This window comes from Puma concolor, chromosome D4 (assembly GCF_028749965.1).
Source record: "Puma concolor isolate L17-30 chromosome D4, mPumCon1.1.hap2, whole genome shotgun sequence".
NCBI lineage: Eukaryota > Metazoa > Chordata > Mammalia > Carnivora > Felidae > Puma > Puma concolor.
The window spans coordinates 6,510,711-6,537,115 of record NC_141679.1 but is presented as its reverse complement, the minus strand read 5'-3'; the positions used below and the strand labels follow the sequence as shown (position 1 = coordinate 6,537,115).

The 26,405-nt window shown below is 38.9% G+C and overlaps 1 protein-coding gene and 1 long non-coding RNA gene across 5 annotated transcripts in view; one reads left to right on the top strand and one right to left on the bottom strand.

The window, feature by feature from the left end:
* The window catches only part of LOC147574686 (uncharacterized), a 78,526-nt gene that overhangs the window by 12,699 nt on the left and 39,422 nt on the right, over nucleotides 1-26,405 (top strand). Inside the window, exon 2 of the long non-coding RNA XR_015243410.1 lies at nucleotides 23,947-24,091. This is a non-coding gene — a long non-coding RNA (uncharacterized LOC147574686). The remainder of the gene's footprint in view (nucleotides 1-23,946; nucleotides 24,092-26,405) is intronic.
* The window catches only part of PLGRKT (plasminogen receptor with a C-terminal lysine), a 44,100-nt gene continuing 27,719 nt past the window's right edge, over nucleotides 10,025-26,405 (bottom strand). For all 4 annotated transcript variants that reach the window (XM_025931671.2, XM_086684878.1, XM_086684879.1 and 1 more), the window contains exons 4-6: nucleotides 14,702-14,832; nucleotides 14,015-14,124; nucleotides 10,025-10,320 (exon numbers count right to left, since the gene is read on the bottom strand). In XM_025931671.2, the coding sequence (XP_025787456.1) occupies nucleotides 10,199-10,320; nucleotides 14,015-14,124; nucleotides 14,702-14,832 (363 nt within the window). In that variant the 3' untranslated portion in view covers nucleotides 10,025-10,198. The remainder of the gene's footprint in view (nucleotides 10,321-14,014; nucleotides 14,125-14,701; nucleotides 14,833-26,405) is intronic.

The window sequence follows — 26,405 nt, the reverse complement described above, 5'->3', positions numbered from 1 at the left end:
AGTGGAGAAGAAAACTGATGAAAAATCTAGGGCAAGTTCTATGCCTCTGTATTATTGTGAGCTCTCTTCATCTATGATTCAGTGGTTTCTAACAAGTGACTGACTGATTTTTGATGAGAGTGCTTTTCCTGCTGTTTGGTGTGTGTAGAATATCTGCTCGTTTAATTACAATGAATGAAGAGACCTTCTTCGTATCTTCTTTCTTGCTTCCAGAGAATGAGTGAATCTGACCCAGTAATCAGCTGTTTTGAATATGTAGGACCACTTCCCTAGAAGGCACAGTTTTCTCTGAAAACCCTGTTTTCCTGCTTTCAGGTTTTCTTGTCTATAGGTCCAGATAACTCAGAAAATTCTGGATTTTCTACAGCCCTGATTTCAGTTTTATTCTTTTTAATAAATATCATTTGTTTAATGCATAACTAAATGTTATTTGAATTGTTATTCCTTTTTTTAATTAAGTGTCATCTAAATGCACCTATCAAATATAGCCCCCGACCAAATCACTTTCTCTAGTTTTATTTCTCAAATATGTTCATTGTGTCCATAGAAAATGAATAGTCAGTTCTCTGACAAATAGGGTATACAGTTAATTGATAAACAGAGAAGGGCTTGCAGTCAGCTGTCTGCTTGTCCTTTGTCAATTAGAACTCATCAAGCTATAGACTAGAGTGAAAACAGCAACAGACATGGAATATGCTTTGGACATAGAACAGTACTATTAGGAAATATTGAATGCCTATTATCTGCCAAATACTTTGTCTGCATTATCTCATTTTGTCACTCTCAGCAACCTCTGAGCTGAGTAATATTAGTATCACCAAATTAAAATTGAGTGATAGAAGAACAGAAATTCAGTTACATGTTCAGGTCTGGTGAGCACTGGAGTGAAGGGTTCAAACTGAGACTCAATCTGCAAAGCTTGGGCTGTTAACACTTGGATACTGACTACAGTTTCCTGAGAAATTTTGTAAACATGATTTCGTTTTGCCCACTCAACAATCAGGTTACACCCAATAGTGGAAATGTTGTAATATAAGCTAAGTACCTTTTAAATTGACATTTTATGCTCCTAGCATCACTGGCTATCTTTTAGTAGTCATCTGTTAATTTTGTATACCTGGAAAGCTAAACAGTAATGGTTATTCATCACTGTTAAGGGAAAAAATATACATTTACAACAAAGATAAAAGAGAGTCTAGGGACATCTGGGTGGCCCAGTCGGTCCAAGCGTCCTACTCTTGATTTCAGCTCAGGTCATGATCTCATGGTTCATGAGTTTGAGCCCTGTTGGGCTCTTCGCTGACAGTGTGGAGCCTGCTTGGGATTCTCTCTCTCCCCGCCTCTCTCTCTGCCCTGCCCTCACTCTCTTTCTCTCTCAAAATAAAGAAATACACTTAAAAAAAAAAAAGAGAGTCTAAATGATTGAACTGTCAATTCAAGGCAATGGTTCTCAACTAAGGATAATTTGGAGACATCTTTGATGGTCCAACCAAGATAGAGGAGGTTTGCTATTGATGTCTAGTGGGCAGAGCCCAGGTATGCTGGTAAACATCCTACAAAGATGGAACAGCCCCCTACCACAAAGAGTTATCTGGCCCCAAATGTAGTGAGGTTAAGAAGCCCTGGACTAAGGCAACAGAACAGTCTCATTTATAACTAAAATTATATGCTATTAAAAACTACTGTTAGAATTATTCAAGCAATTATAAATGCTGAAATGGTGGTGCATTTAATAAATTTATGAGGCTAATGGTCTGGCATATTGAGCATAACAGTATATTTTGGTGAGTTATAAAATATATTGCTTTAATGCTGGTGTTTAGACTCAAGTTCTCAATTAATTGGCAGAGTAGTAGATATGTAAATATTTCAGGAGCCAATACACTTCTCCAAAGTGTCTACACCTCATATAGAAATTGGTTGATGTCCCAGAACTCAGTCCTATTCTATTGAGGACAGGGTTCCATGGTTACCAGGGGTTTTGTTCCTTGGTTGCTTTGGCCTTAAAACCCTACTCTCTGCTCACTGACATTGCCAAAACAACTCACTGGGATACTTTTCTCCAATAAACACAAATACTCTTTAGTGAAAACCTCTCTATCCAAATTCTAAATAAAAGGATCTAGCCTAGGGGCGCCTGGGTGGCTCAGTCAGTTGAGCACCTGACTGTTGCTTTTGGCTCAGGTCATGATTTCACCGTTATGAGATCGAGCCCTACATAGGGCTCTGCACTGACAGTGCAGAACCTGCTTGATATTCTCTCTCTCCCTCTCTCTGCCCGTCCCCCACTCATACCCATGCTCTCTGTCTCTCTCAAAATAAACATTTAAAACAAAGGATCTAGCCTATAAAATCAATATCATTAACATAAAATCTAAAAGTAATTTTGTTTCAAAAATTCTGAATATATAAATTAAATGACAGATGTTAAAATTCAGTTCTTTCATTCTTCTTCCCTTCTCTTTCTGAATAATTCCATGCTAAAGCCATCAGGAAGGGCAGAGCAAAGGAGGTGTCCAGTGGTGGCTCAGAGGAGTGAAGGAGGCCATCCACACTGGGGGCAGCAAGGAATGGAAGGTGGCCTAGTGAGAGGTGTGTGGGCCTGACTGGCTAAGGATGGCTTCTGCCCAGTGGGGCAGGTGAGTGGGGTGAGTGGGTGAGGAGCACATCTGTCTATGTGATGAGTGGCCCAACACGTGTGGTCGGAGCTCAAGCAGGGTAAAGAGGGGGATCTGTGATGGAAGGCTTCCCAGCTCAGGATATCGACAAATAGACTGAGAAGTGCAAAAAGAAAATGAGATGATCTCTTAGAAATACTGATGGAAAATTACTAACAACCAGGAATTTCTGTGCCCAGTCAAGGCATCAATCAAGCATCAGAAAAGAACTATTAAGGGGCACCTGGGTGGCTCAGTCAGTTAAGCATCTGACTTCGGCTCCGGTCATGATCTCACAGCTTGTGAGTTTGAGCCCTGCATTGGGCTCTGTGCTGACAGCTCGGAGCCCGGAGCCTGCTTCAGATTCTGTGTCTCCTTGTCTCTCTCTGCCCCTCCCCTGCTCATACTCTGTCTCTCTCTCTCTCAAAAAATAAATAAACGTTAAAAAAATTTTAAAAAAGGAACTGTTAAGTTTAGATACGTAAGGTCTTAACAGGTTTCCTCCATTTACTCTTTCTTGGAAAGCTATAGGAGGATGAGTTCCAGCAAATGAAGGAGCACAACATAGGGTATAGGAAACAAAAGATGCAACACAGGAATAAGGAGAAGAGAACCCCTACCATAGGTGAAGGGAGAGCTGAGTACCAGGTGTAGAGGGAAAACAGTCCAGGTGGGAGCAGGTCAGGAGTCTGCAAGTTTGTTCAAGAAGGAGATACTGATAGACTAACTGATGTGAATGGACGTCTTGGGAGAAACTGACAAAGAGTTCATGGCCACAGAAGTGATAAATATATAGAACATTAAGCACATGAAACAACTAGACTTACTAATTCCAGAAAAGCAGGATGCCAAACAAGAAAGAGAACGTAGTATACTTTACTACGTGGCACAGTTTTGCTAAGTGTTCGTCATCATCACAATGTAAGCCCTGAACATTGATCTAACAAAATGATCACATAAGAGTATTGGAAAGATGGGTCAATCATTGGGAAGGGTGCAAGTGTGTGGCAGTTGTGGCGAGATGGTATAAGGTGGGAGAGGTGAAAGCAATTCCTCATGATTTGTATGATGTGTCAAGAAATTATATTTTTTAAAAGTTGGGAACATTAGGAAATAGCTACACTGGAACGTTACTTAGAGATGTAAAGTTAAAGTAACACTTGTTGGTATTAAAATATGAATTGTTTTCAACTACTTCCCCTTGGCCCTTGCCATTTCAGTTTAAGTTGATCTGACTTCCAATTTGTAGCACCTGCATCTCTTGCCTCCAGGTTTTCTGGCCTCCAGCGCCCACTTTGCCAAAACACCCTAAGTGCTGCAAAGATAATGGACTGGGAACAGCCCTCCACCAATGAACTCAAAAGTAGGTTTTTATACCCCAGCTCTTGCATTTCTGGGGTCAGATAACTCTGGGTGAAGGGGTTATTCTGAACCATTTCTCAGAGTTCCCCAGCAGGGTTAAGTTGCCCACAGAGGTAACTTCCTGGGTAAGATTTCATTTACTAGCTTTTTTCTCTGTCCTATCTTACTCCACCAATTCCCCACCAGAGTTTCTGGGATTATGTGCCCAAGTAAATGACTTGCTCAAGGCACTATTGCAAAATTTGCTTCAGGGAGATCCTATACTGAGACAGCTAAAAGAGATAAAAGTGATTATCTCTGAGGAAAAAGAAATGGGAGGGAGAATGGAATGTCTTATCCATCATCCATGAGGCTATTTGAATTTTTTCTTTTCCTAAAACAATCCTAGTAGGAAATTGATGTCTCTGCTTGAATTGCTGAAGAGAACTTACTACAGTTAGAAGTTGAACAGAACCCCCTTTACCTGCCTACTTAGATTTTCAGGCTGTTTCAGAGATGGCAGCCTTGTCCTAAGCTTCCAGATCAGACAAGGAAACTGGCTGGAAGATCAGTCCGGTACTCTGTCCGTAGTCCATGGTTATTGAATTCAGAGACATAACCATCCATAGGCTCAAACTCTATTCAAAACCCAAGTGTCTTTTTGTTGTTTCTAGTTTGAAATAGGTAGCATTAGTTGGAAGCCTTTCAAAAGTTTTAGATCCTTGAAGAGGAAAAGAAAGCATTCCAGAGGCCAACTTTTCTCTGGAGTAATTTAAGAAGATGTGAACTTGTCGAGTATTTTAACCTATATTGGGTCCCTAGCAAGCTCACTCTCTTTTCAAAATCACCTTGGTGAATAGAATTGGTTCTATCTTCTACTCAAGTCACATCTTCATCAGCAGTAAATTAATGGTGTGGGGATGGTATGAAGAGAAGGAAAAAAAACACCTGTATTCCTCAAATCCCAATCGTATTATCCTGACATTCTGACAGCTTTTCACAGACCTCCCTTAACACATTTCAATGTATACTAGTATCTCTGATCCATTGACTTTCACATGTATTCAACAACTGTTTCCTTCTAGTTTTTTGAAACCTTCACCAAACCAGAATCCCAGATTGCCAATCCTTTCTAGGACATGAATTCATTGTGGACACATCCTGAACTCTGTTCTTCTAACACCAAATGAAATCCCAATACCAACTCAGGGTCAGTGTCTGCCTATCCCTCACATCCAGGCGGATGCTTTCTGCATCCAGAGTGCTGCTAGCCATAATGGAAGTCCTCCAAGAAAAAAATAAATAAACTGAGGTTAGCAATCCATCATTCAATCCTGTGACACCTGTGGGCGAAAAATTTGAACCAGAAATGTCATCTAAACCTGAGACTTAGCAGCACCATTGAGTCTTTATCAGTGACATAGGTTTCCAGTTACCTTTATCAGCAGTCATGATGAATTTGTCCTGCCCAGCCACATTTCTTACTGTCTTCCAAGTGGCCAGAGGAACAAGTTAGCACAGCAAAATAAACTGGGCTGCAAGAGAATCCCACAGGTGACTTTGGTCCCTGAGGGGCTCAACTCCCCCTACCAATGGCTCCCCTGGCAGCCATTTTTGTGCTGTTTACTATGAGGGGCATTTGAGTCAGCTTCATCCCTTCATGAAGACTACTCATTGTTTTTGGCCTTCTTATTTTCTAGGCCTTTCTCACTTTCTCTCCCCCGCCCCTAGTCAGTCTGGGCTTCCTGGTGCACCTGCAGGCCAAGCACTGCTCCAGTCTTCATAAATTCCAAAGTTACCAATAGAAAAATCATCAGAGATGCTAAGTAGTCATCCCTGAATACTAGAATCTACTTTCTGCAAACTGTACAGTTGGTAGAATGCAGGTATTCCTGAAATCCCCTGTAGGCATCCACAAGGCCAAACCTAAGGAATATTTCCAACCCTCTTGCAGAACAAACACACTCCAAGGCCAAGAGATAGTGTGATCCCTGGCTAGTGGGCTTTATTTAATAATATTTTCCCAACAAGAGTTTGTTCCTTTCCCAGAACAGTGGAGCAGAAACACTATCTAGGTTCTGGCTAGTGTCTCTAGAATATAACATTTGAACATGCATATATTAAATTGTCAAAGTCTATAAAATATATTATGAATTTCAGATTGCTCACATTCAGATTACATTGGTTGTAGATTATTCTTTGTAATTTGAGTCTGCTCCCTCCTCATCCTCTTCTAAACCCTGCCCTTCTTTTTTTTTTTAATTTTTTAAAAAATGTTTATTTGTTCTTGAGACAGACAGAGCGTGAACAGGGAAGGGGCAGAGAGAGAGGGAGACACAGAATCCGAAACAGGCTCCAGGCTCCGAGCTGTCAGCACAGAGCCCGACGCAGGGCCTGAACCCACGAACCATGAGATCATGACCTGAGCCAAAGTTGGATGCTTAACCAACTGAGCCATCCAGGTGCCCTAAACCCTGCCCTTCTAATCCCCTCTTCTAAGGCTCTGAGACTGAGTATCTATGATATTATAGAAGCATATTTTTTATTTTGACTTTCATTGTCACTGTTCTTTCAGAGTCAGGGAGAATCCTGCCAGGAATTCAAAACACCAACATTTTAGTACAAACTACCATTACCAGATGTGGAATTTTAGGTAAATCACAAAAGGCCTCCATTTTCTTGAGAAAATGTAAAAATGGGAGCTTATACTAGACCATTTCCAAGGGTCTTCTCTTTTTAACATCTGGACAATAACTTCAGTATTTGTCATTAAAACTGTTTTCAGTAGATTTAGGACACTTTTATAATCTTTACAAAGTGAAGTTAGGTACTGGACCATAAAGGACCCTTCAGTTTTACCCCCAAACACAAACTGAGTTGGATGTAATACCATATAAACTTAGTTTATTTGTAATTTTAGTGCCTGTAATTTTAGTCCCCAGTTCTCTCATTTAAATATGAATTAAAAACATTCAAAATGGCTAAGTACTGTGATTTTATAAACTGTTTTTGCTATTATTTTATTATTATAAAGTGATTTGATATCCAAGAAGGGTCATTCTGGTGCAGAAAATTTTGGGGCCCATATTTATTTCCTTCCCACCACGACTTAACCTCCACGTGAAGCTGAGGGAGTCTCTGCATTGCTTTGGTTAGGTCTGCAGTGTCTTGGGGGAAGATGAACAGCCACACAGGATAGGGATGAGATTTTCCCCAGCTTTGTTTCTAATCACTGAAAAGACACTGGGTGAGGTTACCCTTATTCAAATCTCTAAATCTTTGCTTATAATCAGACCTTAGTTTCTTATTTTTCTTCTAATATATTTTCTTACAACAATTTCCTTATTCTTCTTGTAATATCACAAAGATCTGTAAATATAAGCTACCTGAACAAAGACCACATCATGTTCAGTATTTAGAAATGTCAGATGTCTAGGGGTACCTGAATGGCTCAGTTGGTTGAGCGTCCAACTTTGGCTCAGGTCACAATCTCACAATTTGTGAGTTTGAGCCCTGCATTGGGCTCTCTGCTGTCAACTCAGAGCCCACTTCAGATCCTCTGTCTCCCTCTCTCTCTGCCCCTTCCCAGCTCATGCTCTCTCTCAAACATAAAAAAAATTAGAAAATTCAAAAAAAAAGAAATGTCAGATGTCTAGTTGGTAATCAGAATTTAATAATAATAATAATAATAATAATAATAATAGTAATTAGTGCAAGTATTAACATAAATGGCTAACAGCTCGAGTGTCAGAGCAAAAATGTTTGTCCTTTCAATTATAAATATTATTATATTTCATAATATAAATATTATGTTTAATAATAAATAAGGGGAAAAGCATTGGATAATCAGTAATACAAAAGACAATTGGAATATATTTTAATACAGTTGAATTGCAAAGCCTTTATTTAATAGCTCTGCTTTGATTTTTGCCCCACCATAGGCACAAACAAAAATGTGTGTGTGTGTTTAGCAGAGGTTTTATTGAGTAATAATTACTAACGAACTCAGGGTTAATGCCAGGGTGAGAGGCCAATACAAATGAATGTCCTGGTGGTCCAAAGGGACCCCAGCCTGATGTGTTGCACACTGACACACATCTTGTGTAAGGTCTTTAGCCAGTCAGTCTTTGCAGGACACTTAAGCCCATTCTCGGTGGGCCCTGTCAGGAATGTTTGGACAGAATGATTGAATTTAAGGTAAAAGAAATGCAATTCCAGATTCTGGCATGGTCTATGAACCAGTGCTAGATGTTAAGCATCCTTTAGACCACCAGTGTGCCTCCTAATCACTACTTTCCCATGTCCTGCAGGAAATCCATGCTAATGATTCAATGAAGAGAACTTACTTTCTTCTCCCTCCACAAACTCAAACTAGTTTCCCAGTTTTGCTATTCTTCTGTGTCACTTTCCTGAACCTATGCTCAAAGCCACAGCCTTAGTTCAGGCCCTGGCCAGTACTTGGGTGGACTATTGCCGTTCTTCATTGCATGGGCTCTGGGATCTTCCCCCTATAGTGACTAATTCCAGTAAAACCCAGTGCAGATCTTTCATGCCCATTACTCTCAGGATGCAGATTCCTTAAACCCAAAGCCATTCCAGAGATAATCTGTGCCTCCAAGTGCATTTCTTAACACGTCCCTCACAGGAGGAACCCCCCAGTTTAGGCAAATCGAACCAGCAGCAAATCCCTGGACGTGACATCCTGTCTTGCCTTTAATCAAGCCTCTTCTTCTGCCCAGCATGTCATTATTCTGCACCTCCTTACCTTCATGGAGAACTTCAGTGCATCCTTTAAGACCTCACCCAACGTTCTCTACAACTATGATTCTGTCAGGACCATATGTTGATATGTGGTCAGTTGCTTGAGTATAATGACTATTGTTTATAACAATGGCTTGTGTTCCCCCTTCAGATTTCATCTCCTCCTATTCTGCTTGGCCTTTCTATTCTTTGACCATGCCAGGTCTCAGAGTTTTTCCTCTGGCTCTTCCCTTTGCTGAGATCCTTTCCCTGTCCCCCTACCTACTCTTCACAGGACTGGTTAATTCACCATTCAAGTATCAGCCGAAATGTTACCTCTGTAGAGAGGCAGTTCCTACTGTCCCAGATCCATAGTCCCCCCTCCCCACATGCTCCCAATCACTCTGTTAATCATCCTGTTTTATTTCTACTGGAGCATTCATCACCATCAGAAATGGTCTTGTTTATCTCCATGTTTGTTTGTTCCTTTCCTCAGTTCTTCCACCCCTTACTAGAACACATTCCTTTGCCTGAGATGCACCAACCTTGTCTGTTCATTCACTCATGTAACCCTAGGGCCTACAATAGTGCTTGATACAGAGTAGGTATCAGGAAATATCTTTGTAATTATTCTACTATATGTAGGGTTTGCAACTGTAGGAATGGCGCTAAATAGGGTTATCTTATGAGTATAGGTTTCCTGGTGAGTGGAAGTAAAAAGGTAGGATCCTAATCAACCTCCCCTCATTGCCACCTCTTTAGCAGCTCTGTCCTGAATCATCATTTGACTGTGTTTACCTTTTGTCTTTCACAGCTGTCTTCGCTTGGCAAGAATGTGTTAAAGGTCTAACCTTTTCAAGGCCTTTTAGAGCATATTCACTGGAGCCAAACCATTTAGATTCAAGTCTATATATGGCTCTAGGCAAGTAATTTAAGCTCTCTGTGTCTTAGTTTCCACAGCCGTAAAATGATGCCTGCTTTATGGGATTGTTGGGATGATTACAATAATATATGCAAAAAAATAAGTGGCCATAATAAGTACAATATTCATGTTAGTCATTAACATTAGTTGTTTTCTATCATGTAGAGACAGGACAATCGACAAATCCAAATAAAAGAAGTATTGGTGGGAGAGAAATGTGATAGGGAACATGTGTGACAGAGAAATGAGAGCAGCAGGACATTTGCTTCCAGAAATTCAAAACAACATAATTTATTAATTATACATTTAGATATTTGTAATACACACATATATAGGAAATAAGTTATTTAGAGTACCTCCATAATTTTGTGTTGAATGTTATAAATTTTATTTTAAAATCATTTAACAAAACCCATTTTGCATTTTAATATTTTAAAATAAAATCCATTATATCAAAATCTCAAGCATCTAAAAATTGTAAAATCCATGGTTCAAGTCAACAATGATGTGTTTTGAGATTCGGTGGGTAAACATAATTTCATTTGTCTATGAAGAATTTACTCTGTTCCCTTCTGGCTTTTTCAAGGCTTTCGAAAGTGATCATTCCTTTTGGCAGCTGCAACTTACTCTTTTCTGTTTCCAGTATGTTCTCAGCTTCACCTTAAATAAAGTACAGAAATATGCAAGGTGACAAAATGGCCATTAGTGTTTTGTGAGAAGGCCAAATTGCTATATCGCAATGACAAGCTGTAACAGTGTTGGAGGCATGCCCCTAAATCTCACATTCACATGTTTCACCCATTGTCCTTAGGGGAAGGAAACTCCCAAAGGAAGGCCATTCTTTCCTTTGGGAGGAAAGGAATTCTGAAGACTCAGAGATAAATGATATGCCATAGATTTTATTTGATAGAAGACAGCATTTTAAAATGTAAAAGCAAAAGAATACCACGTGTAATACTTAGTCCCTTGAAGGAAAGTCAGGATGGTAAGCCTTAGTTGTGTTTGGAGGGGTTTGGGATGGAGAAGCCAAAAAGTCTTTGCTATATTGCCCTTAATATATAAGCGACACACATAAGAGAAAATAAAGCTTATTAAAATTCTACCTTTTCAGAAAAGCTAATCTTTTACCTGAAACCACTTATACCCAAAATAATATTAAATGTTCTTTAGTCTGTATACATACATACACACAAGAATATACATTAAAAAAATTTTTTTAATGTTTTATTTTTTATATTTGAGAGAGAGAGGGAGAGAAAGCGAGACAGAGCGTGAGCAGGGGAGGGGCAGAGAGAGAGGGAGACACAGAATCTGAAGAAGGCTCCAGGCTCTGAGCTGTCAGCACAGAGCCCTAGGTGGGGCTCAAACTCACAAGCAGTGAGATCAGGACCTGAGCCGAAGTTGGACGCCTAACCAACTGAGCCACCCAGGCTTCCCAAGAATATACATTTTTATAAACAATTCCTCTTTCAAATAACAGCTAGTACTGTCTTGGGCCCAGTTGAAGACTAATTAGCAAGATTAAAAAAATTATAATCTACATTGTTGACATTCTATAAACTTTCCTTGGGAAGGAAGGCAAATGTTTCCTTTAAGTACCTCTATTTTAGCACACGGTTAATTTGTACCCCAGGCCCAAGAGGGTGGGCTTACAATTTTCAAATTATAATGTTTCAACCATCTGCAAACATCTTTTTTTTTTTTGCCTCTGTCTTAAGTAGTAAGTAAAAATCATTATAAATTATATGTAATTAGATAAGCCTTTGATGACATACTAGATGTTTCCATGTGATAGGGCCTCACGTAGTGCAAATTCTCACCATGTGTTTGCAGAAAGGCTGATGATAAATTCAGTCAAACAAGGGTTGTATATATTGGGTCATCACTAGTTAACAGGGCTAAATGTTATAACCTAAACTTTCGAAGATGGCACATTTCCTGGTAGATTAGAGGAGCCCAACATGGGGCTCTAACTCACAACTGTAAGATCAAGACCTGAGCTGAGAAGAGCTGACCGAGCTGCCCATGTGCCCCTATATATATTTTTTTAAACAGGAAATTCCCACAGTGTGTCTTGAAATTTTAAAATTATATGTTCTGTGGATTCTGATGGACCTGTAATAAAATTACTTCCCAAACATACAATCACAATGTTCTTAGAAAATAAACTTGTTCTCTATTAGTAATATGTTCAAGTGAATACTGTGTAACAGGCTTGACATTTAATAGTACATATTAATTTTTATGAGGCGCTGAGAATTCTAATGTCCATATAAACAATGAAACAATTGAACTCAAGACTAGTGAGTTTTTTCCCCCCATTTTTTTTATGGTGGTAAAATACATATAATATTTACTGTCTTAACCATGTTGAGTCGTACAGTTCAGTGGTATTAAAAACATTCATAATGCTGCGCAGGCATCCCTACCATCTATCTCCAGAGCTCCTCATCTTGCAAAATCAGACTAATGAATTCTTAAGCAGATGAGTAGCATGAAACTGAGTAGGTTATTGAAATGAGCTTTAACATTGGTAAATCAGTTGTGTAGTTAGTCTCCTGCATAAAATGAGATTGCACTCCAGAATTTAATTTGTAGGTCAGTGTTTAATTCATTTTCCCATAGTAATAATGCAATCAAGAAATTTCTAGGCCATCAACAAAAAACTATTTAGCCCACAATATAGCTGAACTATGATATGATACCAATAATGCTTGACCCCAAGGAACATTTTTGCAGAGTTTTTGTGTGGAAAATGTATTTCCATCTTCAAATGGGAATTTTTAAGAACATGTAACCCTTCTATCTCTCTAGGCTTGGGAAAGAGAAGTTCTACTCCCTGATTCCAATACCTTCCTATACTTCTTCCCTTCCTGTACCAAATCAGTCCCCACAGAGCTTGAGAGACAGTGATGTGCCCACAGAGCCCATGAGAGGAATATGCTCTGGGTCAAAGGCTCAAGAAGAAGGGACAGTGGCAGTGCTATTTTCTAGGGCAATAAAATCCAGAGTTCTGTGAGAACAGCATGGTGCTGGTGATTATTTAACAACCAGCTCTCCCGGAAAAAAAAAAAAGCATATAAGTTTATTATGAACATAAGTTTATTATAAATTTTACTTATATAAAATAAATGTAGCACACAATTTATAAAAAAAAAATGTTCTGTATACTTTATCATAAATTTCCCATAGCAAATTGATTCTCAGAATGCTTTTATTGTTTTTTTCCTGAAATATTATATTCATAGCTAATCTATAGTTGTAATTGATGAGAGAGTATAATTCCAACATGAATGTTTGTTGGTATTTTCGTTTATACTAATGAGTAGGACAAAAGTGGAAACAGTAACATATGTTGGAATGTTATTTGTTTGAGAATGATATAGACAACTTAGCTGAATCGGATAAGTTTTTATTTTATTTTACTTTATTTATTTTTCAGATAACAGTTTTTAAATGTTGGGAGAATATTTCCTCAACTGTTTGTGCTAGTCACAATGTAATAGCCATTGACACAACAAACATTTAAGCACAATCTACAGTATTAACATTTTCTTCTTCACTTCCTTCAGTCTAGACCATGTTGGCAAGCTTTCTTAAAAGGGCCAGACAGTAAATATTTTAGGCTTGTGGGACCTTATGTCTCTATTGCAGCCACTCAGCTCTGTTGTGGTAATGGGAATATATCCACAGACAATTCAGAAATCAATGGGCATGTCTGTGTTTTAATAAAACTTTATTTTCAAAGACATGTGGCCAGCCTGCAGGCCATAGTTTGCCAACCCCTGGCTTAGACAATCAACAAAATAGTAAATCAAGCCTTGATTTGGTGTTTTCAGATTTCCATGTGTAAATATTCCCACCATGACCAACTTCAGGCTACCAATGGGATGCCACTGAAGTCAGGGTTGTATCTGTATCTTATTGTGTCTGTATATTGTATCTGCATTTCTGCCATGCAGATACAGTAGATACACATAAAATAGACACACATAACTTAGGAGTACTGATAATAGTAAAATAATGAAAAACTGATAAGTTGAGTATATATTACCATTGTTTTTAATAGAATTTAATATTATTTTTATAATTTAATTATAAGTTTATATAATTAAATTTTTAATAATGACTGTATTTAACAACCAGCTTACAAATTCCTGAAAATTTGATAGTTCACGTGAGCTGGTATGAGTTGACTCTAGCACACTGCTGTGAGAGGGAGCAGATATGTTGGTCATTGGAAGCTCAGAGAGAGGGGTCTTGTCAAAATGCCCATAAATGAAGGGACCATAAGGAGAGGATCCTTGAACCAGAAGATGAATCAGAAATAGACTCTGCTTTATCAAAAACTGACCTTTCATTCTTTGGAGAAGGGTTCCATATCCTAAGTCATACTGGTAGGTGAGGACAAAGCCTAATGGAATGATAGGGAAGAGGAAGGCTGGCTTCTTCCTTCTTATTGCTCTGGTTCAAGAACAAAAAAGAATAAATATCAAGAATGGCCTGTAAATACTTATCTCCATACTCAATGAAAAAAAATTACCTGCTTTTGGACGAATGTCTTCCATTTTAGAAGGTACTTAGTTCATTTGAGTATTTTACAGAAATAGAATTTTCTTACCCACAATCTCTCCCCAGAGTCTGCAATTCTCAAGAGCAGAGTCTATGACTTGCTCGTCTTTATTTAACGTTGAGGCTCAGATTAATCATTTAAAAAATGGTTAAGTATTGCTATATCCCCCTTATGGGTTGTGGAGATAAATTAGCAGAGGACTTCTTCTATCTTGGTATCAAGTCAGTCCTGTAACTTATAAAATGGAGAAAAGGATAGAAGAAATCTGAGACACTAGAGGTAGAATTAACTATTTCTACCCTGGTTCTACAGTTATCTCCAAGGACTAAGCTATAAGGGATTACTGTTTTTACATATACATTATATGCAACAAAGTCCTATCTTGGTCAACTTTATGATAATATGTAATGTCAAAACAAAAAATAAGTAAATTACTTACGACAAGTTTAAAGTGAATAGCAAACATACCCAGCTGTTAAAGAGATGGCTGCAATGCCAAAAAAAGTTCCAAAATATTTGAGGAATTCTCGAGACCAAGCAATCTGCAAAGCCATCTGCCTTTCTCTCATTTCATTCTGCATCATTAGCTGTCTTTCCAGCTGAGGAAGAAACAAATAGCAAAGTCTGGTTACTCATCTTTTGATTTGGAGCACAGAGTTAATAATCTGCTCTTCCAAGGGATTTTCATTCTTTATTTGTTTTTATTCGTCTTTTTTTTTTTTTTTTTTTTAATCTCAATAGACTTTGACTAAAGTTCCTCTGGACAGCTATCCACAGCTGTCACCTTGGCAGTGAAATCTTCCTGGAATATATATACAGACTGGATATGATATTCTTCTTCTGTGTCCTCAGGTCTTGAATGCATGTGATGTGGAACTTTTATTCAACCCTAAAATACATGTTCAGCCTATTCTGCCACTTGTGAGGAAAGATCTATGTGCTTTTAAATGCAAGTACATCTTATTGGCCATTATTAGAAATTGCATTGAAATCATTTTGCTTTCCAAATTTATCTGGCTGCAAATTGACATTCACTTGATGTAGCAGGTCCATATCATTTTATGATATGATTGTAGAGGGTTATTACTCTGAGACATCAATAGATATTTTTCTTTGCCATAATCTTCTTTTTGCCTCAAGTGCTTTGTCACTTTAGTCAGTGTCTTTCGCTTCATTGGAGCAGAAAGCAGATACAGCCCAGAGCACAGAAGGAGACTGGATTTCTGAAGGGATATTTAGAAAACAAGAGAAGCAACTGTCTGACAGCCCATTATTTTGAGAAATTCAGATTCTTTTTTTTTTAATGTTTTTATTATTTATTTTTGAGAGCAAGAGACAGAGTGGGAGTGGGAGAGGGGCAGAGAGAGAGGGAGACCCAGGATCCAAAGCAGCTCCTGAGCTGTCAGCACAGAGCTGGACATGGGGCTCAAACCCACGAACTGTGAGATCATGACCTGAGCTGAAGTCGGATGCTTAACCGACTGAGCCATCCAGGCACCCCAAGAAAGTCAGATTCTTGAGAGAGAAAAGTTGTTTTTTAAATTCTAAAATCTTGGCACTGTGTATCATTAGCAGAACATAGAGGACAGCAAGCATAGAATTCATGATGTAAACCATAGGGTGGGAAGGAATGAGAACGTGACTCAGTTTTCCCTTCTTGCTGCCTTTCTACTGTAAGAAGGAACTAGAAGAAGAAAGGGAGATTTTAGATTTAAAGATGGGGCTTGGCTCCTTGGCACCTCTTAGGGGTTGAAACTCTGGAGGGTTGTGATGGATTTAGGGTTTGGGGATCCCCAGAGTGCACCTGTGGGCCTATCTTCTGTTGGGAATTCTGGCAAGGGGCAACTGAAGTGGAGCAGAAATGGTTGCAAGGCAGATCTAGGCTTAGAGCAGACCTGAGAGAGGCCACTCAGTCTTCCTCAGCCGCCAGGGGGTATGGAGAATGTTTGCAGGGTTCCTGTGTCAACCTGAAGAGGGTCATAGAAGGTAGCTGACAATTGAAGGCAGGTCTGGGCTTACCAGATAGTCCACAAAACCTAGAGCCTGGGGACTCCTTAACAGACACTCAGGCAGGGGCCATAAACCACGTGCTGGGTAGGGAAAGTGGCTGGATATCAGAGGATTAGCAGCATCCTAGAGTCCAGAGATGATGGTCAAGCCAACCTGAAACATGGCTGAATACCCTTCGAGGAAATAACCTGGAGCTGCCCAGGTTGATCAAACAGGAAATAACAGCAGAAAAGCCTCCTCCAGCCAGAGTGTTTTGTGTACATGATTAGTTAGCATGTGAAATGCATCCTTGCCATATTACTTACTTAAAAACTTACATGACAGTTCATAGTATCTCCCCCCCAAAATGATGTAGATGCATCAATTAATCATTTGTGTTGTTATCAAAATGCAGCTGAATCCAATCATGAAACAGATGAACACAAGATCAGTGGTTCTGAATCGTACCTGCACATTGTGAGCCTCTCAGGAACTTTTCAAAATCCCAATGCCCAGGCCCACACCCCGGACCAGTGAAACTAGGATCTGGAGTGAGGACCAGTCATTAATATTTTTTAAAGGTTGCCAGGTAATTCCAGTGTGCAGCTAGGATTGAGAACCACTGCCTGAAAAAATTCACAGCCTAGGTTTTCCCAACCAAAGATCAAGCTGAAATATCAGTCTAAAAACTGATCCTCTGGGAATTCTCAAAAGATTGGGAACAGAGGGCTTTGTAAGTGTGGTGGAACTAATCTGTATGGCACTATTGTGGTGGAAAGGTGACACTGCATTTGCCAAAGACCTTTAAACTTCACGCACAAAGAGTGAATCGCCTTGTATACGGTAATGAAGCATCCTGGATGGGATTGTGGGACAGAAAAGGAAATTAGGGAAAAACTAATGAAATTTGAATATGGAATTTATTTAATAGTGATATACCAATGTTAATTTCTTAGTTGTGACAGTTAAAATAATGTTAGATATTAACTGTAGAGTATACTAAGTATGGGGTATTCAAGAACCCTGTCCTCTTTTTTTTTTTAAGTTTATATATTTTGAGAGAGATGGACAGTATGAGTGGGGGAAGGGCAGAGAGAAAGAAAGAGAGAGAGAGAGAGAGAGAGAGAGAGAAAATCCCAAGCAGGCTCTGCACTGTCAGAGCGGAGCTGGATGCAGGGCTCAAACTCACAAAACTGTGTGACCATGACCTGAGCTGAAACCAAGAGTCAGACGCTTAACTGACTGAGCCACCCAGGTGCCCCTGTTCTCTTTTTCTATAAAACTAAAGCTGTTCTAAAATTTAAGTTTATTTTAAAAATGGTTATAAACAAATCTTATTTTATGTGTCTCTTCTAATAAGAATAGAGGCATTCATCTCTGTATATCATAAGTTGTGATAATCAGTAAGACTGTGTATCTACAATAAACTCTGAGCCTAGCATTAAAAAAAAATCTATGCATACCCTCTCTGTGGGCAAAAAAATTCCTGATGAAAGACATCACTGAGCTATAATTTTAATTATCAATTAAAAGTTTATTAATTATCTCATGCTTCATAAATTATGCTTAAAATCATAGGCCTAGATCTAAATACATTTCAAACTTCAAATTAATTAATGAATTTTATTAACAAACTTTTTCAGCAGCCATAAGGGATAATTCTATTAATTTACCAATAATAGGCATCATGTAAATAAATGTACATTCATTTTCACCCTTCTTCCCCAAATAGTGACACATAAGAAATACAAGAAAAAGAGAACATGTACAGTAAGTTTCCTTAGCAGTTTTTTTAATTAAAATAAATTTTTTTATTGTTTATTTTTGAGAGATAGAGACAGAGCATGAGTAGGGAAGGGGCAGAGAGAGAGGGAGAGACAGAATCTGAAATAGGCTCCAGGCTCTGAGCTGTCAGCACAGAGCCTGATGCAGGGCTTGAACCCACGAACCGTGAGATAATGATCTGAGCTGAAGTTGGATGCTTAACTGACTGAGCCACCCAGGCACCCCTCCTTAGCAGTTTTAACCCAAATCATAAATGTAAAATTCTTCATCCTATTTTAAAAGAATTTTAGATCTTTTTATAATACTAGGGGTTTTTTTGTCTCTTATTTTTGGTATCGCTTTACAAAACAGTTTGAAATTAGAATGTTACTGCTTATGACTTCAGACTCTAATGTTCTTATAGGTTTATCTGATACTAGTTTAACAGTTATAGAACCACAATTCATTTTAAAGAGAACATAATAAAAGGGAACTAGCTTATTAAAAATAATTGTAACAGGGGTACCTGGGTGGCTCAGTCGGCTAAGTGTCTGACTTCAGTTCAGGCCATGATCTCACGTTTGTGGGTTTGAGCCCCACATTAGGCTCTGTGATGACAGATCAGACCCTGGAAGCTGCTTCGGATTCTGTGTCTCCCTCTCTCGTGGCCCCTCTTCCACTCATGCTCTGACTCTGTCTCTCTCTCCCTATCAAAAATAAATAAACATAAAAAAATTTTTTTTAATTGTACATAGTAGTAGAAACCATATCCTGACTACATTCATAAAACTGTTATATCTGCTCTTTCTTGTGTATTTTATTTAATTTTAATTAATTTATTTATTTTAGAGAGAGAGTGCATGGGCAAGTGTGGGAGGGACAGAGAAAGAGAGACTCTCAAGCAGGCCCCATGCCCAGCACAGAGCTGGACACAGGGCTCCATCTCACGACAGTGAGATCATGACCTGAGCTGAAATCAAGTCGGTCGCTCAACTGACTGGGCTACCCCAGGCAACCCCCTCTTGTGTATTTTAATTCTTCAGTTTCTGTGTTTATATATATATATTTATATTATACATATATATTTTTAAATAAATATATATTTAACATATTAATACATTTAATTGTTATATTTAAATAATTTAATAAATTATATTTTATATTTTATATAAAAATATATATTTAAGCTTTATCTATTTATTTATTTAGAGAGCACATGAGCAGGGAAAGAGGAGAGAGAGAATCCCAAGCCGACTCTGCACTGCCAGAGAGAAGCCAGCTGCAGGGGCTCAGTCCCACGAACCGTGAGATCATGACCTGAACTGAAATGAAGAGTCAGACACTTAACCAACTGAGCCACCCAGGCACCCCTCTTTGTTTAAAAAATATTAAGAACAGTCACAAAATTACTGACCTCAGTAATTTATCAATCTCTTGAGTTTTAGAAGGGACAATTACATAAAGTTCCACAGACCACTTAATGCAAGTTTCCCCTTAATACAATAATAAAGTGATTAAATTTCACTTGGATGCAGAAAATATTTTCAGAGCTCAAAGAAGGCAATGACATTGTCCTATAAATTATTTTCATTGCATTTTTTTCCATTGGAGCCTTTTCTATTTTTGAGAAATAATTAAACCAATCTTGAAAAAATTCAGTTACTTCTGTCTTTTTAGTTTCCAGTGGCCTTTTAACTTATGCATAATATATTCCCAAGTAACAGAAAAGTTGTGTTTTTATTTCCTTAATTGGGCAATGCCAAAAAGAATTCTATGTGTCCTGTCACAAAAGAAGTTTTTTTTTTTTTTTTTTTTTTATCAGAATTGAAAATATTTCATATTTGTCTGGGCCTTTGTTAAATTAACAGAGACATCATTGATACCCCCTAAACTAAAAGCAAAATCAGAATTTCAGATAAATAGAACATAAACTAAGATTGCTAACATGAAGCATCTGTAATGAAAACTGTAACAGGTAGATTTGTCTTTAATTGGCTCTACAGATAGATATATTTTAAGTTTGTTTATTTATTTTGAGAGAGAGAGAGAGAGAATGAGTAGGGGAGGGGCAGAGAGAGAGGGAGACAGAGAATCCTAAGCAGGCTCTGCACTGTTGGCTCAGAGTCCACTGTGGGGCTCAAAACCAGGAACTATGAGATCATGACCTGAGCTGAAATCAAGAGTCAACTGACTGAGCCACCCAGGTGCCCTGCTCTACAGATATTTTAAATGCTCAACATCCAGTAAATAGTTTGGGGAGAATCCAGAAAGGAAAATGAGTAATAAATTCAAGTTTTTTTTTTTTTTAAAAAACTACTATTTTTTTGGTCAATGACTTATGAAAGTAATTGAACATAAACAAAATCACAGTAGTATTTAGAAGCTTAAAAGCTTTGCTTACAGCATCTTGTTACATATCTTCCAATAAAGATTAAACACAATTAAATCCATTCTTACTCTCAAATGTTTGAAAACAGTAAGGTCTCCCTAAATAAAAGATAAGAATGCAAGTTTGGCAAAAACCTTCTATGTTAAGTTATGGATCTCCCCAATGAGATCAGAAGATGCTAACAAGATAAGCAGAGCCTGGGAAAGAACAAAAGACCTTTGACCTTCTCAGCCATTGTCTAAAAGTCTTTTAAGATCACTCCTAATTGTGTCTGGTACTGAAATTGAAGACAATTCCACAACTTAAGTAAAAAACAATACGGGCATTTTCTTTTATCCTGGTTTTCCTCATTTTAAAGAGGACATGTTTCTTAGTTTGATAATTAATGTTTCACTTTGTCGATCCTAACTGTGCACAAAACTAAAACCTCTATAATATGTAGAACTAAGAATCTTAGAACCAAAATATGTTTCAAAAAATAAAATCAGAAAATCCTTAAGAAATTGCAGGATGCTTATTTTTACTTCATTGTAGACACTGATTCGCTAATTGTGACATACGATTGAGGACATACGATTCGCTAATAATAGTAACGTGGCTCATGAGGTGTTAAGCACTGTACTAGTTTACATACATTGCCTTTCCCACAAAACCCTATGAGGTTGGTCTATGAGTTGAAAAAAAGGGAATCCATTCCAACTAGTAGTTTAAACAAAATGACAATTATTGCAGGGTATTTAGCAGCTTAAGAATTTCTGGGGGAGCAGTGAAAATCAGTTTGCATTCTGTACTGTCAGGACAGTACAGACATACTTGGACATACTTGGGTCCAAATGCTGAAACTCCACCTCCACATTCCCAAAATACCAGTCACTTCTACAGTGGTTACTACAAGATCCAGTGTCTTCTTGGAGCTTTACCCCGCCCACGTCTACCTCCAGAGTCTCCCTCAGGCATGCCCTACTTGGCAGAACTAGGTTAGATATGAAACCCAGCTGCAAGGGAGTCTGGGAAACTTGCCTTTGACTTTTCCAGCCTTTGTTGTATCCACAGGCACTTGATAAGGGAGTTGGAATGGAACAGAAGTTAAACAATCCAGTCAATATTAACGGCCACAAGAGGTATTATCTCAGTTTACAGTTGAGGAAACTGAGGTTCAAAGTTTGAGTGATTTTCCCTGTGGCCTCAGTTATTAAATAGCAGACCTGGGATTCTAACCCAGACCTGCCTGTCCCAAAGTCCAAATTTTCAGTCTACTGTTAAGTATACTGAAGTAGCAAGTCAGTATAGAAAATAGGGGTGAATGGCAGGGTATGTGATCATCATCTGAAAAACCTTTAGCTTTCCATATATTTGATGCCATAATTTTAGAAAGATTGCATAAAGAGCTCTCAATTGACCTGGGATACAGACTGACCTGAATATTCTGTTTAAATCTCTTTGAAAGAACCTCAACAACTCACCGCCTCCAGTTTCTTACCAGCATTTCATGCTCCCCTCTCCTAAGTGATTTCGGTAACTACCACTCTCTGAATGTGAGCATTTCATGGTCCTTACAAGACGCCCTTTTCAGTGCCACAGCGGATTTCTCAGAGAACCAGTAGCCACCACCACTTCCAAATAATGACCAGGGTCTGCAGACTTGACTGTCTAAACATTTCTTTGACATGTGACCTCCCCTGTCCTGTTGCACAGGCATGGGTTTGGGGCTCTGGGATCCCTCCCTGAGAGAGAACAAAGCCAGCCCATGGCTTTGTAAGGAAAATAGTGTCTGTGCTCGAGATGAGAGCAGAACAGGCAGCAACGGAAGTTCTGAAAGGTCAAGACCTGCTCCCCTTCTGTAGACAGGATACAAAAGGAAAAGGAAACTCGTAAGAGCAGATGAGCACTGGAGCCTTTTCCAGAAACGGTCCTTCAAATCCTCTATTTGTTTACTTTGCCCCCAGAATTTCCTGCTTGGTCATCTTCTCTTGGTCTTCCAGTTCCTGGTGATACCATCTCTTCCTGATGACTTCTGAATTCTAAATCTCCATCCTAGAACTCTTTTCAGTGGTAGATCCTATTTCCAGCTGCCTTCTGGGGACCTCCCCTGGGAGAGGGATGGGCAGGTCTTACCATAATATTTCTGCATACCTCCTGAATCCAGTCTCTTTCTTCCGTGCTGCCTTTGTTCCAGCTCCAGCCCAGAGCATCATTACTCATCAAAAAAAGTACAGCGTTACCGCCATCTGTGCTCTCTGGTCCTAGTTTCTTCCCCATCCTGTCCATTTTTTAATACTTCTCTTTTTATATTTGTTTATATTCTTGTCTTAAAACGATTCTTATATTACTTTCCTGCTGAAAAACTTCCACTGGCTCTTTAGTTCCTAGACATGATGTAGCCTTTTAAAATCCTATTCTGGTTCACCTCTAGGGCTTTGTGTCCTGCCATCCTTGTCCTAGACACCAGCCACCAGCCTTCACCTGTGTCAGGCATTTTCCCCTTTCCACACATTTTTGTTTATGGAAAGAGACGGACTTTGGGATTGCATGGACTAGGTTCACATTCCAGTTACATCACTTACTTGCTGTGTGATTGTGGGAAAGACCCCTGAATGCCTTAACTCAAATTCCTCTATCTCCAGGAGCAACATTAGCTGCCTTACAGGGCTGCTCTCCTACATCCCATGGCATATTTGCAAGGGCTGGTGCGCCACGGGCACTGGTATGTGTTAGCCTCTTCGTCTTGCTGTTTCCTCTCATCTCCTGTCCTTGGTGGTTACCTAGACTTAGAGACTTACTCTTTTCCTTTCTTCGCTCTCTCTTCCCTGGAGAGTTTACCTGTTTTCCTGACTTGAGAGTTTATCTTTGCAGGAGGCCCTCACATCTCTTTCCGGAGTGCTGTCTACTCACTGAGCAGTGCTGCCAGCTGCAGCCATCTCTCTAGCATTCCAGGCACTACCCTGAATTCAACACCACCTGCATTTCCATCGTGGTTCCTCCAGACCAGCTCCTTGTCTTCCTCAGAGGCGCCGTGATTCTCCCAGGGGAATGAAAACTTTTATTTCATTTTCAACTTACTCCCCTTCTTGTTCCCCCCAAGTTCTAGTGAGTCCAGAAATCCCACCCACTTTTCTTTCAAAATTTCCCCTTTTCTCCATTCTTGCTGCCTCCCCTGCTAGCCTTGTATGTCTAGACTGCGGTATATGTCTATTAACAAAAGCACTGTGGCACCGAGGCCACAGTAGACACCAGGGCCAGGCTGCCTGCCAGGGAAGCCTAGTTCCATCACTTGCAAGCTTTCTGGATTTTGGTGAGTTCTTGCATCTTTCTGCACCTCAGTTTTCTCATCTGTAAAATGGAACAAATGACAGTGCCTACCTTTTAGAGTTGTTATAAGTGTTCAATGAGCAAATACATGCAGAGGTCTAGAGCAGAGCTTTAATAAGGGTTAAATAAAAGTTAGTTGCTACTATTTGCCTAGAAAATAGATACAAAATTGTAAGATTGATTATTTGAAAATATCAATTCTGCCCCTGGTGCTCCCCTGCTCGAAAACTTCTAATGCTTCTACTTTTGCCTCTCTGCTCAGTTTTCCAGGTCCTTCAGACCATATCTGTGCCCCAGGATGTCCTAACCTTGTTGTCTGCTGCAGCCCCTCCCAGCTTTGGTCAGCCTGGCCTCCTACAGTTTTCTAGATGGGACTCCATTCATCTCTTCCCAGCCCTGTGACCTAGGTGAGTCACGACATATGTATGCTCTAGTTTTCTCATCTGTAAAATGGGGATAATAATAGTGTCTACCTCGTGGGTTTACTTTTTTATGGGGCTAAAAAGAAATTATGTATATAGAGCATCCTTTTTTTTTTTTTTGAATTTTTTTTTCAACGTTTATTTATTTTTGGGACAGAGAGAGACAGAGCATGAACGGGGGAGGGGCAGAGAGAGAGGGAGACACAGAATCGGAAACAGGCTCCAGGCTCTGAGCCGTCAGCCCAGAGCCTGATGCGGGGCTCGAACTCACGGACCGCGAGATCGTGACCTGGCTGAAGTCGGACGCTTAACTGACTGCGCCACCCAGGCGCCCCGAGCATCTTTTTTTTTTTAAACATGCCTGTGGTTGGTGGAGGAAAGGATGTTTATATGGGAAGAGCAGAAGCAGCTTTACACAGTATCAGATGGAAATACATTTCTGTAAATCTTGAAGCCTAGGGAAGTAAAAATATGTTTCAGGAGAAAAAGACAAAATTTGCACACAAGTGACAATATGATTCCTAAAAGCTAATTGTTATTGAGCCATTTACTCCTTGTAACAGTCTATTTGGCAGAGGTAACAAACATCTCCATTTTTCCAAAAGAGGAAACTGAGGGGTAAGAATAAGAAACTGAGGGGTAAGGTAACTTGCCTGTATCTGTAGTTCTGTTTGTACTGGGTTTTCTTTTACCTCTTAGATGAAGAAACTGTAGCTCAAGAAGGTTAAAAGGCATGTGCAAGTTTGCCAAATGAGTAGTTGGCAGGGCACAAGCTCCCTCTCTGGACTGTTGATCCATTGTTCTCAGTGAAACCTATCTTCCGTACTATTTATTTTCAGATAATAAGTCCCATGTTCATTGAGTAATAGAAAAATGTTTTATACAACCTAATTCATAAGATGTTTAGTTTACTGCAAATGTAACTTAACCCAACAATAATCAATAACTTCTTTATAGTATGGACTTTAAATGTTGTAATATCTAGTTATGAATGGGGTTGCAATCTCCCAAAGATTAGCCCAGCATTGTAATTTTTGTCAGTTGATGAGGACAGGCCAAAAAATAAGAAATGCAGAAATGCTACATTTTCAGCAATATTAGAAATCATCTGTTCATATTTAAAAGCATTATCCTGAGGTACCTGGGTGGCTCAGTTAGTTAAGCCTCTGACTTCAGCTTAGGTCATGATCTTGCAGTTTGTGGGTTCAAGCCCCGTGTCAGGCTCTGTGCTAATGGCTCAGAGTCTGGAGCCTGCTTTGGATTCTGTCGACCTCTCTCTCTCTGGCCCTTTCCTGCTCGTCCTCTCTCTCTCTCTCTCTCTGTCTCTCACTCTCACTCTTTCTCTCTCTCTCAAAAATAAACATTAAAAAAAAATTGATAAAAAATAAAAGCATTATCCTGAGGACTGAAATATACTCCTTCTAGCAAGAAATTTGCAAAAGATTTCTAACCATTTTAACAGACATTTGTCTAAAAGCTATATACTGCTTTTACTGCAGTATATGGTATAAATGCTGCTGCCTTCATAATAGAATATAGCAAACCAAAGTAGTTTGGTTGTTTATTTATTTATGAATTTAGTTAGCTAGTAGTTACATACCTTTTTCTAGGTTTGAACATTAGGAACCTTCTTTTAGTAAAGACATAGACTCATCATTAGCTCTCCTGGGCTGTAATCCAGCTGTGCTGTCATAGTTCGCTGAGTGGTCCCAGGCCTCTGCATCTGTTTTCTGTCTCCTCCTGTATCAAGTGCTTATTTCTCACTCTTAGTAGTAAATCCTCTTCTAAGCACCAGTGTCTCCTGGTTCCCTTTCTTCTCTTTCTCTCCCTCTCAATGATCTGTTGCTTTTGATTGTCTTAGGGGCAGTAAGAGAGCAAAGCTTGTTAGAACTGTGTATAAAGTAGAAGTACATAAATTTCTAATGAGGACATGATAGGGATGTCCTATGAGTATGTTATACTTATTACAATTATTATTGTAATTATATATATTATATGTATACAATTGTATATAAATATAATTGTTATAATTATTAATAACAATTGTTATAATTATTTGGTTCTTTTGTCTTTAAGTGATTTCTCCTTGTTTCCTCATCATGGGCCAGACAAGAAGTTGTCAGATACATGACTTTGGTCTAATGAGACGCTATTACAGTCACAATAAAATGGAGAATTATATTGTTTAACACCTCTTACCATGATAGCCAGGAAATTTGCAAAGTATTTATTTTCAGGATATGAGCCAAAGCAAAAGAGAAGTAAAAAAAAAAAAAAAAAAAAAAAAAAAAAGATAACA